At 40.6% G+C, this 14221-nt stretch overlaps 1 protein-coding gene across 2 annotated transcripts in view; it reads right to left on the bottom strand.

Moving 5' to 3' along the window:
* The window catches only part of ANKRD46 (ankyrin repeat domain 46), a 40902-nt gene that overhangs the window by 6536 nt on the left and 20145 nt on the right, over positions 1-14221 (bottom strand). The window contains exons 2-4 of one of the 2 annotated variants that reach the window (XM_068983679.1): positions 6418-6513; positions 3307-3644; positions 1983-2141 (exon numbers count right to left, since the gene is read on the bottom strand). In XM_068983679.1, the coding sequence (XP_068839780.1) occupies positions 1983-2141; positions 3307-3617 (470 nt within the window). In that variant the 5' untranslated portion in view covers positions 3618-3644; positions 6418-6513. The remainder of the gene's footprint in view (positions 1-1982; positions 2142-3306; positions 3645-6417; positions 6514-14221) is intronic. The other variant, XM_068983680.1, reaches the window with a different exon arrangement.

Genomic DNA, 14221 nt, shown 5'->3' with positions numbered 1-14221 from the left:
TAGAGACTTTACCTGTTGAGCCTGTGATGCCAAGAGAAAAGATGATTGATTACCTTGTCAGAGCTTCCTGAACTATGTTCTAAGCTGCTTTTAGATGAGGAATGATGAGATATTTGAGACCCTGTCAGTCACTCCATCTTAGCTTCAGTTACATACAGGAGCCCAAACTTCATTTGTTCCAACTCATGTTAAAGTCACTTTCACATCACTGAACTGTGTATGTGTTAAATCTTATCTTACTCTCCTCCTGTTCTACTCTTCCCTTAGTACTTTAATTCCCTATCTCTGAAACTACCTTTCCTAATATTGTCCCAAGTTCTTCTATCTTTCTCTGCCTTTTTTGAAATCCCATTCTTTTTGTGACCTGTACCTAAATTCTCAAACTCCTGTTTCCTTCCCTCCTATTCGGCTCTTCTCCCTTGTATTGCCAATACAGCAGGCTGCCCTGCATAGTGGCTAACAGAACATTCTGTGCATGTGGGCACACGGTGCTTCCTGTTAATGGCTCTTCAATCGTAATCTGGAGCCATAAGGACCAAGAGAGAGTTCAAAGAAAGTATCAGCACTTTACCTGAAAGCAAATAAATATAAAGCTGACAAAAAGTTGTCATAAAAGATTCACTCAATGTAAGACCAGAAACTATAAAACTCTTAGAGGAAAACATAGGCAGAACACTCTTTGGCATAAATCACAGCAAGATCCTCTATGACCACCTTCTAGGGTAATGGAAATAAAAACAAAAATAAACAAGTGGGACCTGATTAAACTTAAAAGCTTTTGCACAGCAAAGGAAAATATTAATATTAACAAGGTGAAAAGACAACTCTCAGAAAGGGAGAAAATAAAAGCAAATGAGACAACTGACAAAGGATTAATCTTCAAAATATACAAGCAGCTCATGGAGCTCAATGTCAGAAAAACAACACCCCAATCAAAAGTGGGCAGAAGACCTAAACTGGTATTTCTCCAAAGACATACAGATGGTTAATAAACACATGAAAAGATGTTCAACGTCCCTCATAATTGGAGAAGTGCAAATCAAAACTACAGTGAGGTTTCACCTCACACTGGTCAGAATGGCCATCATCAAAAAACCCACAAACAATGAATGTTGGAGAGGGTGTGGAGAGGAGGAACCTTCCTGCACTGCTGGTGGGAATGTAAATTGATGCAGCCACTATGGAGAACAGTATGCAGATTCCTTAAAAAAACCCAAAAACTAGAAATAAAACTACCATGTGACCCAACAATCCCTCTAATGGACATGTGCTCTAAGAAAACCATAATTTAAAAAGACATATGCACCCCAATGTTCACTGCACCACTATTTACAATAGCTAGGACATGGAAGAATCTAGATGTCCATAGACAGATGAATGGATAAAGAAGCTATAGAAGATATACAAGATGGAATATTACTCAGCTACAAAAAGGAACGCATTTGAGTCAATTCTAATGAGGCAGATGAACCTAGAGCCTATTAAACACAGTGAAGTAAGTCAGAAAGTGAAAAATACTGTGTATGTTAACACATGTAAATAGACTCTACAAAGACGGTACTGACGATCCTATTCGCAGGGGAGCAATGGAGATGCAGACACAGAGAACAGGCTTGTGGCCACAGAGGGGGAAGGAGGGGCGGGACGGACTGAGAGAGGAGCACTGAAATGTATGTGTCATCACACAGAAAGCAGAGGGCCGGCGGGGACTTGAGACCTGCCGCAGGGAGCTCACACCGGTGCTCTGTGACACCCTGGGGGGTGGGATGGCGGGGCGGTGGTGCGGGGGAGGCTCAAGAGGGAGGGGACATGCGGATGCCTATGGCTGATCCATGCGGATGTATGGCAGAAACCAGCACAATACTGTAAAGCAATTATCCTCCAATTAAAAACAAATACATTAAAAAAGACAAAAGAAACAAACCACAAAAAAAGATTCACTTGAAGTGACTTGCCTCTTAAAAAAATGAAATCTTAAGTACCTTTCACTCTCAGCTGTCTGCATGGTCTCTAGTTTTGAGTGAGTTCCTCTGTTAAATCCTTTTACCTCCTGTTCTTCCAACGATTCCAGCAATCGGATGACATCTTTATTCACTCCCCTGCGCTTTGCCAGAACTAGGGGTGTAGCACCTTGATGGTTGCTGAAAAGTTCATAAAAATAAAAACAGCTGTTACACTACACTGTTAGTAGCCATTTGTGGAAATCTCAGTGAGGAAGGCATGGGCCCCATTAACTCAAAATTTAAAACCAGAGCAGAACCAGTGGTTGAGATGGAGCCTGAATTTTGAGTTAACCTTTTTTTTTCTTTTAGGAAAAAGGAAAAATATATACATAGTTAAGAGTAGATAAATGAGAATAAAGAAAAAAGGGCATCGTCCTAGAAACTAATTGGAAAAGTCTAGATTCTAGATTCATTCTTATCTGACATTTATATATTTCATGAGAAGAGTGTCTATTTTTTAAAATGTCTAAGAACTAAAAGAAAAAAAAAAAACCCAAGCTCAAAAGCAATCAAATAATCTGCTTTGGTTCACCTAACCATTTAACAACAGGAGAAAGCCCAACTAACACTGAATCCTATAGTTAATTCCTACCACATTTTGTCCTATAGTAGCAGTATCATTTACTGTCTTATTCAGATTTAGGGACATTATAGCACCAATAAATTAGGTATAAAAAATGTAGCTTTAAAGGTCAAGGTTTCTTTTTAAGTGACCTGATTTTATTCCTACTCAAGAGACAAGGTATCACAAAAACAAAACAAAAAACACTACTTCTTCAAATTGTTCAGTATAAGAAGGACTCTGAGTCCAGAGAGAGAATGAAGCTAGCATGGTATATTACATGATAGAAGGCAAACAAGCTTTGGAACCAGGTGGAACTAGTTTTAAATTCCAACTGTGGTAAGTCATTTAACCCAGAATTCTTGTCTCAACTATTTCATCTATAAAACGAATACTTAAGAGCTATTCATTCTGAAGGTTAAATGAGCTAACACAGTAAACGCAGTGCCCAGGTCATAATAGATTTTCAACAAATGTTAGTTCTTCTTTTTCCCTTGTCTTATAATACATAATTAATTAGTAGCAGAACTTAGCCACTATTTTCATAGAAAACTTTACATAGCTTCAGCACAAATCTAGAAGTCAGGCTCTTGTTCCCTCACTCATTGTCCTCAATACCTTTCTGAGCTTGTCACTACACTTGATCAATGAGGAAACAAAATCGATAGATTTCAAGATTAGACCACTGGTTGAGAGGCTAATGGGAGGAAGTGACGAGACTTCAAAAACCACAAAACTTACCAAATATCAATTTTGAGTCCATTGGAAACCAAGAATTGAATAGTATCCACATGGCCACAGAGATGAAGAGCCGTGTTTCCCTGATAATCAGTGGCCAGGAGATCAGCACCAAATTTATGTAACAACTGGCAGATGTCTACATTCCCTCGGGCTGCTGCAAGGTGAAGGCCTGTTCTGCCCCTGCTGTCACGGATATTTGGGTCAAAGCCACTTTCCAGAAGCCTCTTGGAGTAGTTAAAGTCCCCATCAATACAGGCCTGTAGCAAGGGTACATTAGTCTGAGAAGAATCATTTACAAAAACGTAGGACATTGTTCGGATGTGGTGGATGGAATATGCCTGTAAAGAAACATGAGGTGAGTTGAGATTCAGAGAAGCCAAACTAAATCAAGAGAGTGAAGTCATTTAGAAAAGTACTATTTCTTATTCTTCTTGGTCTCCTGCCTCTAATAAATGACTTCACCAAAGAGAAACATCAGAGTTATCAATTATATCTTATTTTCCATTAAAATGTCTAAGTTTTCCCATGTCTGCTGGATCAAAATTGCAATTAAATTATCATAAAGCCCGATTTCAGTTTTCATCATATAAAAAGACTGAGATATTTTTAAAGTAAAACAAGACATAAGTGCTTAGGTTTAGCTTTATTACATTGTCAGAAGACACAGACAGTAAGTTCCTTACACGCACACTCACATGCACACACAGCAGTTCTCTTTCATATATTTGCTTCTTACTGTACTTGAGATATTCTATACGGTAAAACAGAATCATGTGCTCAAAAGTTAACTAAATCAGCATGAAAAAAGACAATTCACTTAATTCACACTCCGTAAGGACCTGCTCGATGCTGTTTGGGGCTTCCCTGATGGCTCAGTGGGTAAAGTCTGCCCGCCACTGCAGGAGATGCAGATGTGGGTTCGATCCCTGAGTCGGGAAGGTCCCCTGGTGGAAAGCAGGGCTCCCCACTCCAGTATCTTGCCTGGGAAGTCCCAAGGACAGAGGAGCCTGGCGGGCTACAGTCCAGGGGGTTGCAAAGAGTTGGACACGACGGAGCGACTGTCAGTTTCACTTTCAAATGCTGTTTAGAGCACAGAGGTCAAACTTTAATAGAAAGAGAAAAGCTAAGGAAAGCAGCAAACTAAATTTAAAAATGAGACCTATCATGAAATTAAGAATGTCCATCTTTTTTACAGTACTGATCCTATTCTGCTTTGGTTATTCTATGGTTATCTAGCTACCTGATTTTGCCAAACGCCCACTGTCTAAAGATGGAAAGATGAGGTCTCCATGGGAATAGCTGTGTCCATGCTAATATTGCATCCATCCGAGAAGACTCACCTCACCAACGGGTTTGTCCACACCTCTTTCACTGACACTCCCTGCCCCCAGCAATCTCTCGGGTCTCTCAGTGTACATGCATGCGTGTGCATCTCTACCCCACCTGCAACCATCTCTTCCTTGATTCATTTAAGAAAAAGTTAGAGCCTGACAAAAGAAACTTTACTAAGGAGTTAAAGAGAAAACAAACCAAAAGAAGAAAACAAAGGCAGAGATTGACGTGTTTGTAAAGATGGCTCCTAAGGTTTCAAAAGCTTAGTCACAGATGAGCTGGCTTGTAATTTACCAGGCAAAGTCTTTCTGGAACACAGATGGAATTGGATGCTATTGTGCCTAACCTCACAGGGATTCAGGAAAGCCTGGCTCTGGAGTCTGGTGAGATTCTTGGCCGGTACTCCTTTTAGCCTGGTTTCCCACAGAGCCACTGCCCCTCTGGTCCTGGGCCATGTTAAGCTCTGCTGCTGCCATGGGGGCAAAGGGGAAATGGTAACATAGACTGAGGGCCTGTTCTGAGCCAGGCACTGCATTAAGGGCTTTTAATGAATTTTATTTAATCTTCCTAATAAGTCCATGGTAAGATTTACTATACTTGATTTTAGTAGGAGTCATTGAAGCATTCTAAGTCAAGGAAATGGCATAGTCTTAGTATATCATTCTTTCAAAAAGATGATTTTGTTGGCAATATAAACAGGTTGGATTGGAGGGGCTCAAGTCTGGAGACAGGGAGATCAATCAATAAGTCACTGTAGAAATCCAGGCAAGAAATGAGGATAACCTGATCTAATACAGTGGCAGAGAGAAGGGGGCATACTGGAGGGATATCCTAGATAGAATTAACACAGATATGTAGGGTGAGAAGGAACTGTTAAGGGTAATTCTAAATAAGGGGGAAATCTGCTTATGATTAAGAATTACAGAAATCAAGATAAGATAAACTTCAGATTATGATACTATATAATACTTTTAAAAGAAACTAACCTATTGGGAAGATGTTACTCAAAAAACAGTAAAAAATTCTCTTTCAAGGGTAATCTCTCTATTTTCCCCTATAGTATTCATTAACTGGATCATACAAAAAAGACAGAGGTATCACAAAAGTCTTAAAAGTTAAAATACCATGTATCAAGGATTTTTCAAGAGGTATTGTGCTTTGGTTAAATTCTCTAAGAACAGATAATGAAAAACAATCTACTTGGTGTTTTTGAACCAAAACACAGCAAGAATTCTTGTGGTTTTCAGACTGGGATTCTTTTGAATATTGGCTCAGTAAAAATGGCAAGACTTTCTTGTCTATTTTTTGAGTGAGAATAAGCATGGTATATTTTGTGAGTTTCTCTGTGTCCTTAAGAAACTACTAACCTCCAAACTGAATAAGCCTGAAGTCTAACGACTGGAAAAGGCAATGGCACCCCACTCCAGTACTCTTTTGCGTGGAGAATCCCATGGATGGAGGAGCCTGGTGGGCTGCAGTCCATGGGGTCACTCAGAGTCAGACACGACTGAGCGACTTCCCTTTCACTTTTCACTTTCATACATTGGAGAAGGAAATGGCAACCCACTCCAGTGTTCTTGCCTGGAGAATCCCAGGGACGGGGGAGCCTGGTGGGCTGCTGTCTACGAGGATGCACAGAGTCGGACATGACTGAAGCGACGCAGCAGCAGCAGGAAAATCTAACAATAGGTCACATTTTTCATCTTGATCACAGAACTGAATATGCCCAAATTCAAGGTTTCGCATATTGTGAAGAAGTCCACAGTAGAAAATACTCACGTAAGCCTTAAGATTGGATCTTTCTTTGTCACGTGACAGTTTCTCTGAATTCTTAACAAGGTTCACCAGAATATTCAGAAATGTGCCAGCAAGGATCTATACAGTAAAGAGAATATTCAGTTATAACAAAGGACCTGCTGTCCTACTAAACCTAGACAATGTAGGGGACCTGTAAATACTTCCTAGACAATCTATGGGTAAAGCATCAACTTATGAAGTTGGTAAAGCCACTGAGGAGTAATAAAGTGGCAAAAGGAGCCCACAAACATACTCAGAAAGACTAAAGAGTCAGATAATGTGCCACCAGCAGTGAAGAAAATTCACTGGACTGTGAAAATTCGCTCTAACTTACTAGAATTTGAAATGCATATTTTTCACATTAGAAATGGTGGCTGCATCTCAGGTTAGCCCACCAAAGCAATTTCAGAAATAAAATGCTATTTGCAGTGGGGGGGTGGGGGGTAGTAAAAACAATCCAATATTTATGTTAAACCAAATAGGTATGGCTGCGCAGGTGAAGGAGAGCCGAGAGGAGCCACTCCACGTTCAAGGTCAGGAGGGGCAGCTGTGAGGAGGTACCCCTCGTCCAAGGTAAGGAGCAGTGGCTGCGCTTTGCTGGAGCAGCCGTGAAGACATACCCCACGTCCAAGGTAAGAGAAACCCAAGTAAGACGGTAGGTGTTGCGAGAGGGCATCAGAAGGCAGACACACTGAAACCATAATCACTAGCCAATCTGATCACACCGACCACAGCCTTGTCTAACTCGATGAAACTAAGCCATGCCGTGTGGGGCCACCCAGGCTGGACGACGGATCATGGTGGAGAGGTCTGACAGAATGTGGTCCATTGAAGAAGGGAATGGCAAACCACGTTAGTATTCTTGCCTTGAGAACCCCATGAACAGTATGAAAAGGGAAAAAGATAGGACACTGAAAGATGAACTCCCCAGGTTGGTAGGTGCCCAATATGCTACTGGAGATCAGTGGAGAAATAACTCCAGAAAGAATGAAGGGACAGAGCCAAAGCAAAAACAATACCCAGTTGTGGATGTGACTGGTGATAAGAGCAAGGTCCGATGCTGTAAAGAGCAATGTTGCATAGGAACCTGGAATGTCAGGTCCATGAATCAAGGCAAATTGGAAGTGGTCAAACAGGAGATGGCAAGAGTGAATGTTGACATTCTAGGAATCAGCGAACTAAGATGGACTGCAATGGGTGAATTTAACTCAGATGACCATTATATCTACTACTGTGGGCAGGAATCCCTTAGAAGAAATGGAGTAGCCATCATGGTCAACAAGAATTCGAAATGCAGTACTTCGATGCAATCTCAAAAACGACAGGTTGATCTCTGTTCGTTTCCAAGGCAAACCATTCAATATCACGGTAATTCAAGCCTATGCCTCAACCAGTAACGCAGAAGAAGCTGAAACTGAACGGTCCTATGAAGACCTATAAGACCTTTTAGAACTAACACCCAAAAAAGATGTCTTTTTCATTATAGGGTACTGCAATGCAAAAGTAGGTAGTCAGGAAACACCTGGAGTAACAGGCAGATTTGGCCTTGGAATGCAGAATGAAGCAGGGCAAAGGCTAATAAAATTCTGCCAAGAGAATGCACTGGTCATAGCAAACACCCTCTTCCAACAACACAAGACTCTACACATGGACATCACCAGATGCTCAACACTGAAATCAGATTGATTATATTGTTTGCAGCCAAAGATGGAGAAACTCTATACAGTCAGCAAAAACAAGACCAGGAGCTGACTGTGGCTCAGATCATGAACTCCTTATTGCCAAATTCAGACTTAAATTGAAGAAAGTAGGGAAAACCACTAGACCATTCAGGTATGACCTAAATCAAATCCCATATGATTATACAGTGGAAGTGAGAAATAGATTTAAGGGACTAGATCTGATAGAGTGCCTGATGAACTATGGACGGAATTTTGTGACACTGTACAGGAGACAGGGATTAAGACCATCCCCATGGAAAAGAAATGCAAAAAAGCAAAATGGCTGTCTGAGGAGGCCTTATAAATGGCTGTGAAAAGAAGAGAAGTGAAAAGCAAAGGAGAAAATGAAAGATATAAGCATCTGAATGCAGAGTTCCAAAGAATAGCAAGGAGAGATTAAAAAAAAGCCTTTCTGAGCAATCAGTGCAAAGAAATAAGAGCAAAACAACAGAATGGGAAAACTTAGAGATCTCTTCAAAAAAATTAGAGATACCAAGGGAACATTTCATGCAAAGATGGGCTCGATAAAGGACAGAAATGGTATGGACCTAACAGAAGCAGAAGATATTAAGAAGAGATGGCAAGAATACACAGAAGAACTGTACAAAAGAGATCTTCATGACCTGGATAATCACGATGGTGTGACCACTCATCTACAGTTAGACATCCTGGAATGTGAAGTCAAGTGGGCCTTAGAAAGCATCACTATGAACAAAGCTAGTGGAGGTGATGGAATTCCAGTGGAGCTATTTCAAATCCTGAAAGATGATGCTGTGAAAGTGCTGCACTCAATAAGCCAGCAAGTTTGGAAAACTCAGCAGTGGCCAGACTGGAAAAGGTCAGTTTTCATTCCAATCCCAAAGAAAGGCAATGCCAAAGAATGCCCAAACTACCGCAAAAGTGCACTCATCTCACATGCTAGTAAAGTAATGCTTAAAATTCTCCAAGCCAGGCTTCAGCAATATGTGAACCGTGAACTTCCTGATGTTCAAGCTGGTTTTAGAAAAGGCAGAGGAACCAGAGATCAAATTGCCAACATCTGCTGGATCATGGAAAAAGCAAGAGAGTTCCAGAAAAACATCTATTTCTGCTTTATTGACTATGCCAAAGCCTTTGACTGTGTAGATCACAATAAACTGTGAAAAATTCTGAAAGAGATGGGAATACCAGACCATCTGACCTGCCCCTTGAGAAACCTATAAGCAGGTCAGGAAGCAACAGTTAGAACTGGACACGGAACAACAGACTGGTTCCAAATAGGAAAAGGAGTACGTCAAGGCTGTATATTGTCACTCTGCTTATTTAATTTATATGCAGAGTACATCATGAGAAACACTGGGCTGGAGGAAACACAAGCTGGAATCAAGATTGCCGGGAGAAATATCAATAACCTCAGATATGCAGATGACACCACCCTGATGGCAGAAAGTGAAAAGGAACTAAAAAGTCTCTTGATGAAAGTGAAAGAGGAGAGTGAAAAGGTTGGCTTAAAGCTCAACATTCAGAAAATGAAGATCATGGCATCTGGTCCCATCACTTCATGGGAAATAGATGGGGAAACAGTGGATACATTGTCAGACTTAATTTGGGGGGGCTCCAAAATCACTGCAGATAGTGATTGCAGCCATGAAATTAAAAGACGCTTGCTCCTTGGAAGGAAAGTTAAGACCAACCTAAACAGCATATTAAAAAGCAGAGACATTACTTTGCCAACAAAGGTCCGTCTAGTGAAGGCTACGGTTTTGCCAGTGGTCATGTATGGATGTGAGAGTTGGACGGTGAAGAAAGCTGAGCACCGTAGAATTGATGCTTTTGAACTGTGGTGTTGGAGAAGACTCTTGAGAGTCCCTTGAACTGCAAGGAGATCCAACCAGTCCATCCTAAAGGAGATCAGTCCTGGGCGTTCATTGGAAGGACTGATGTTGAAGCTGAAACTCCAATACTTTGGCCACTTCATGCAAAGAGTTGACTCATTGGAAAAGACCCTAATGCTAGGAAGGATTGGGGGCAGAAGGAGAAGGGGACGACAGAGGATGAGATGGCTGGATGGCATCACTGACTTGATGGACATGGGTTTGGGTAGACTCTGGGAGTTGGTGATGGACAGGAGAGCCTGGCATGCTGTGATTCATGGGGTCACAAAGAGTCAGATACGACTGAGAGACTGAACTGAACTGAACTGAACTAGGCACATTTGAGAAAAAAAAAATTTCTAATTTGAATGCTGGTATACTTAAATTTCTGAGATTGTTCCCCCATCTTTTCTCTTCAGTGTGAAAGAAAACTGGCTCAGACCTAACTGCAGTGTTTTCCACCTACCTGACCTCACCCCTCTTGCACCTTGGTGGTGCCCCATCTCTGCGCTTTCACTGGGAGCCTCTCAGGTTTCCCCTCAGGGCACTGAGAGACATTTCCAGAGACTTATTTTTGACCACTCTCTCCTCTTGAAGGAACATGGAAGGGAGGGAGGTCATGGACAGGAAGTATGGACCACAAAAAATCCTTAGTAATTTGCTAGGTAAACATTTTTGTGTGCCAAAAATGTTCTAGAAACCATGCAAAGTGGTAAAGTTGGAAAGTAAAGTCTAAATTCCAAATTTATAGCTCCAGCTGAAATTCATGACTTTTACTAGTCACTCATGCTGTTACCAAGTCCCCTTAAGTAAACTTATACACGAAAGTAATTAGCGGCATTTTATGAAGCTCCATTTACCAATGTAAGTTAGGTTGTATCATAAAGGCTATCAGTGCGAGGCTGGAAGTGAAGACAAGGGCTGACAAACTGCATGAGAGGACCAGTCCCGTAATAGTTCAGCAAATACCATGACGACACAGTAATACTCAAAACATCCACCCTTCTCGACTGTTCCCTAGTTTTCTGTCAGTCTGTAATAGCAGTTTAGACAAACTTCATTTATCACCGATTCATCAAATCACTCAACTGATTTCCATAACAAATAATCTGTGTTTACCCAAAGCTTACTATTTTCCTCTCATGTCCTGCCCACTGGAGCTGAGTGTTCATGACTAAAGCCTCTAATATATTAATATAAAATCTGCCCTTTTCAATATTAAAATGGTACAGGGGTTATTTTGAAGTTTGTAACATTTATACTGGGTTAGCCAAAAAGTTCACTCAGGTTTTTCCGTACAGTCTTAAAGAGAAAACCTGAATGAACTTTTTGGTCAACCCAATATTATGAAAAGGACAATTGCTGCTTTGTGATTGGAGACAGAATTACAGATTATATAGTTATGCACCCTCAAAGTAATCCAAATGTTTCCTTAAATTCACAAGACTATTTTCTGCCAGTTTCTTTTGATATGACAAGGCCCCATAAGAAAATAAATGATCAAATTACAAATTTACAATTGCAAACTAAATATTTTATAAATGCATTAGACTTACTAGAAACCTGCCAAGAAAATGTCAAAGACCCTAAATAAATCACTAGAAAGCTATTAATAGCTTCCACCCAAAATAATAGAAATGAATAAAAATCAGGATATATATTAACTGTCGTCTGAAGGGTGAAGAGGACTAAAGATTTTTTTCAGTTAAATTTTTTGAGATAATTGTACATTTGGCTTCAGCTGTAAGAAATAATACAGAGAGATCCTGTGTGGCGTCCAGTCAGTTTCCCTCATGATAACAGAGAGTAAAATTGTAGCACGTCAGTCAGGATATTAACTGATACTGATAAAGTCAGGACACGGGCACAGAACCTCTCCATCCCCACCAGGGTCTTTGCCCACCTACAGCCACACCTATTCCCCTCCTGCCCCCACCTTCCCTTAAATTCTGTCATTTTAAGAATGTTACATAAATGGAGCCATACAGAATGCAACTTTGAGGATTGGTTTTTTTCCACTCAACATAATTCTCTGGAGATATACCTGGGTTGTTGTCTGTATCAAAGTTTCTTTCTTCCTTTTTTTTTTAACTGCTGAGTAGTATTCCATGGTATGGATGTACCACAGTTTAACTGTCTACTTACTGAAGGACATCTGATTATCTCTAGTTTGGGGTGTTATGCTAAAGCTTCTGAAACATTCAGGTACATGTTTTTTATGGGAATATAAATCTTCATTTTTCTGGGATAAATGGCTAGGAGTGCAATTTCTGAGTCATATGGAAGCCTAAAGATTTTGATGAAAATATTGTTGACTCTGAAGGTATTCATTTTCCCCATGTAAGGGAAAAAAAAAAAGGAAGAAAGAAAGGTCTTCTTTGAAGTCATTTCTCTGGGTGCTAGAAGAGTAAGAGGTTATTTATGGGAGAATTTGTAGAACTCACCATGTGGAAGGGCTCAGGTGGAAGCCCTGGTATTTACCAAGGGAATGTGTCATAAGAACCATTTCACAAGCGAAGTTAAAGGCATTAATGTGTGATATCTTTCGAGACTCACAGAAGGCTGAGTCTGTCACCTTGTGAAAGGATGTGGGCATACTGGAGGCGGCCTTAGAGGTGGGGAACGCAGGAGGGAGAGGGACGCGATGCAGTCAGACTCTCCTGCCAGGGGCTGCTTTCAGGAGTGTACAGGACTCTAGAGGCAGTTTCTCTACAGTCAGATGCTCAGAGGGCTTGGCTCCTCCACCCAGAATGTATCTGGAACTGGAACACCTAGGTTTGAGCCCCACTTCAGCTACATAATAGCTATATGACTCAAGTACCCAAAATGTAAGTTACCACCCTCCTGAGGCTGGGCACAGCTCTGAGACCAGTCCTCAACTGTACTCTAGCTTGCACAGAGCACTGATCCCCTGTTAACACAGCAGTTTCTAACAACTGGGTGACCTCTAGTGGGGAATAAAGACCTCGAAGAAAGTAAAAGAGAACTGGTTCCTCCAGTCAAGCCCCAGAAAGTCCTCAGGTTGTTCACCATGGCCTAGTTTTGATTCCTAAGGTTGTTCAACGACTGGTTCAGAGGCCAACTCCCTGGGATTGTTAGAAGTAGGTCTTTGGGGGTCAGGTCTTAGAGGGCTGGTATAGCCTAGCTTTAAAACTTCCAACTCCACGCTCTGTTATACTGCACAGGAAACTTCATGAGGATGGAGTCACTCATTCTCTGGGACAGGGCAGTCACCCAGATCTCAGTAACAAGAGCTCCTAAAGCCAAACAATGCTTGTATAAACCCACATAACAAACAGTAAGGAGGTTTCGGTGAAAACTTGTGAGTTGCCAACTTGATAATAAAGTTCTAGTTAACACTCTTTTTCTTTTATTTTATAGTTTTATTTTACATTAATTTTAGGTCAATCTCAACAGCTTTAAGTATTCTTGATGGTTAAGAAACAGTGAAGAAAACATGTTCTATTTTAACATATACTTACTATACCATAACTTTAAATTGGTCTTCTATATCCAACATCAGTAACCATACAGAATGTATTGATTTATTTTTCATTTTGAAAAATCACTGGGAAAGGCAAGACCAAATGCTACATTCTTGGTTCAAATGGACTGACAGCCTTATGCCTACACAAGCAACTTTGATCAGAGATCCAAGTACCAAACACTCAACAAGATTCAAGGAAAAATGGCATACCTGAAGAGATATGCTATCAGATCTTACTGCCTGCATTTTCTAATGTCAAGGGAAAGTACTAAAACTGAGAATGACATTCAGTAAATGGAAACCCCAAATCTGGATTCACTATGCCTCACCTGGTTATTCTTACCCTATTAGAAGGATACAGTTGTTTTTAAAACATAAAATGATCTCAAAGAACCATAAAACAAGAATGTCCAATGAATTTATTAAATCCTAACTGCTTGCACTTTAAAATTACCTTTCTTAAAACCTAAGCATTGCACAGATCCACAGATATTAGACAAGGGGATAAAAAGCCCTATGTAAAAGAAATTTAGCTGTGAGCAAGTAAAAATTTTAACAGTCTTTAAACCCTTTCCCAAAACACGATAATATATTTATCCATCTATTTATCTTTAGGAGCTATATTTCTCTAATGTTGTTGTTGCTAAGTCATGTCCAACTCTTTTGCAACCCAATGAACTATAGCCCAGCAGGCTCCTCTGTCTGTGGGATTTCCCAGGCAAGAA

This window comes from Capricornis sumatraensis, chromosome 11 (genome assembly GCF_032405125.1).
Source record: "Capricornis sumatraensis isolate serow.1 chromosome 11, serow.2, whole genome shotgun sequence".
NCBI lineage: Eukaryota > Metazoa > Chordata > Mammalia > Artiodactyla > Bovidae > Capricornis > Capricornis sumatraensis.
The sequence above is the reverse complement of the archived record's forward strand: the minus strand, read 5'-3'. Positions and strand labels throughout refer to the sequence as shown.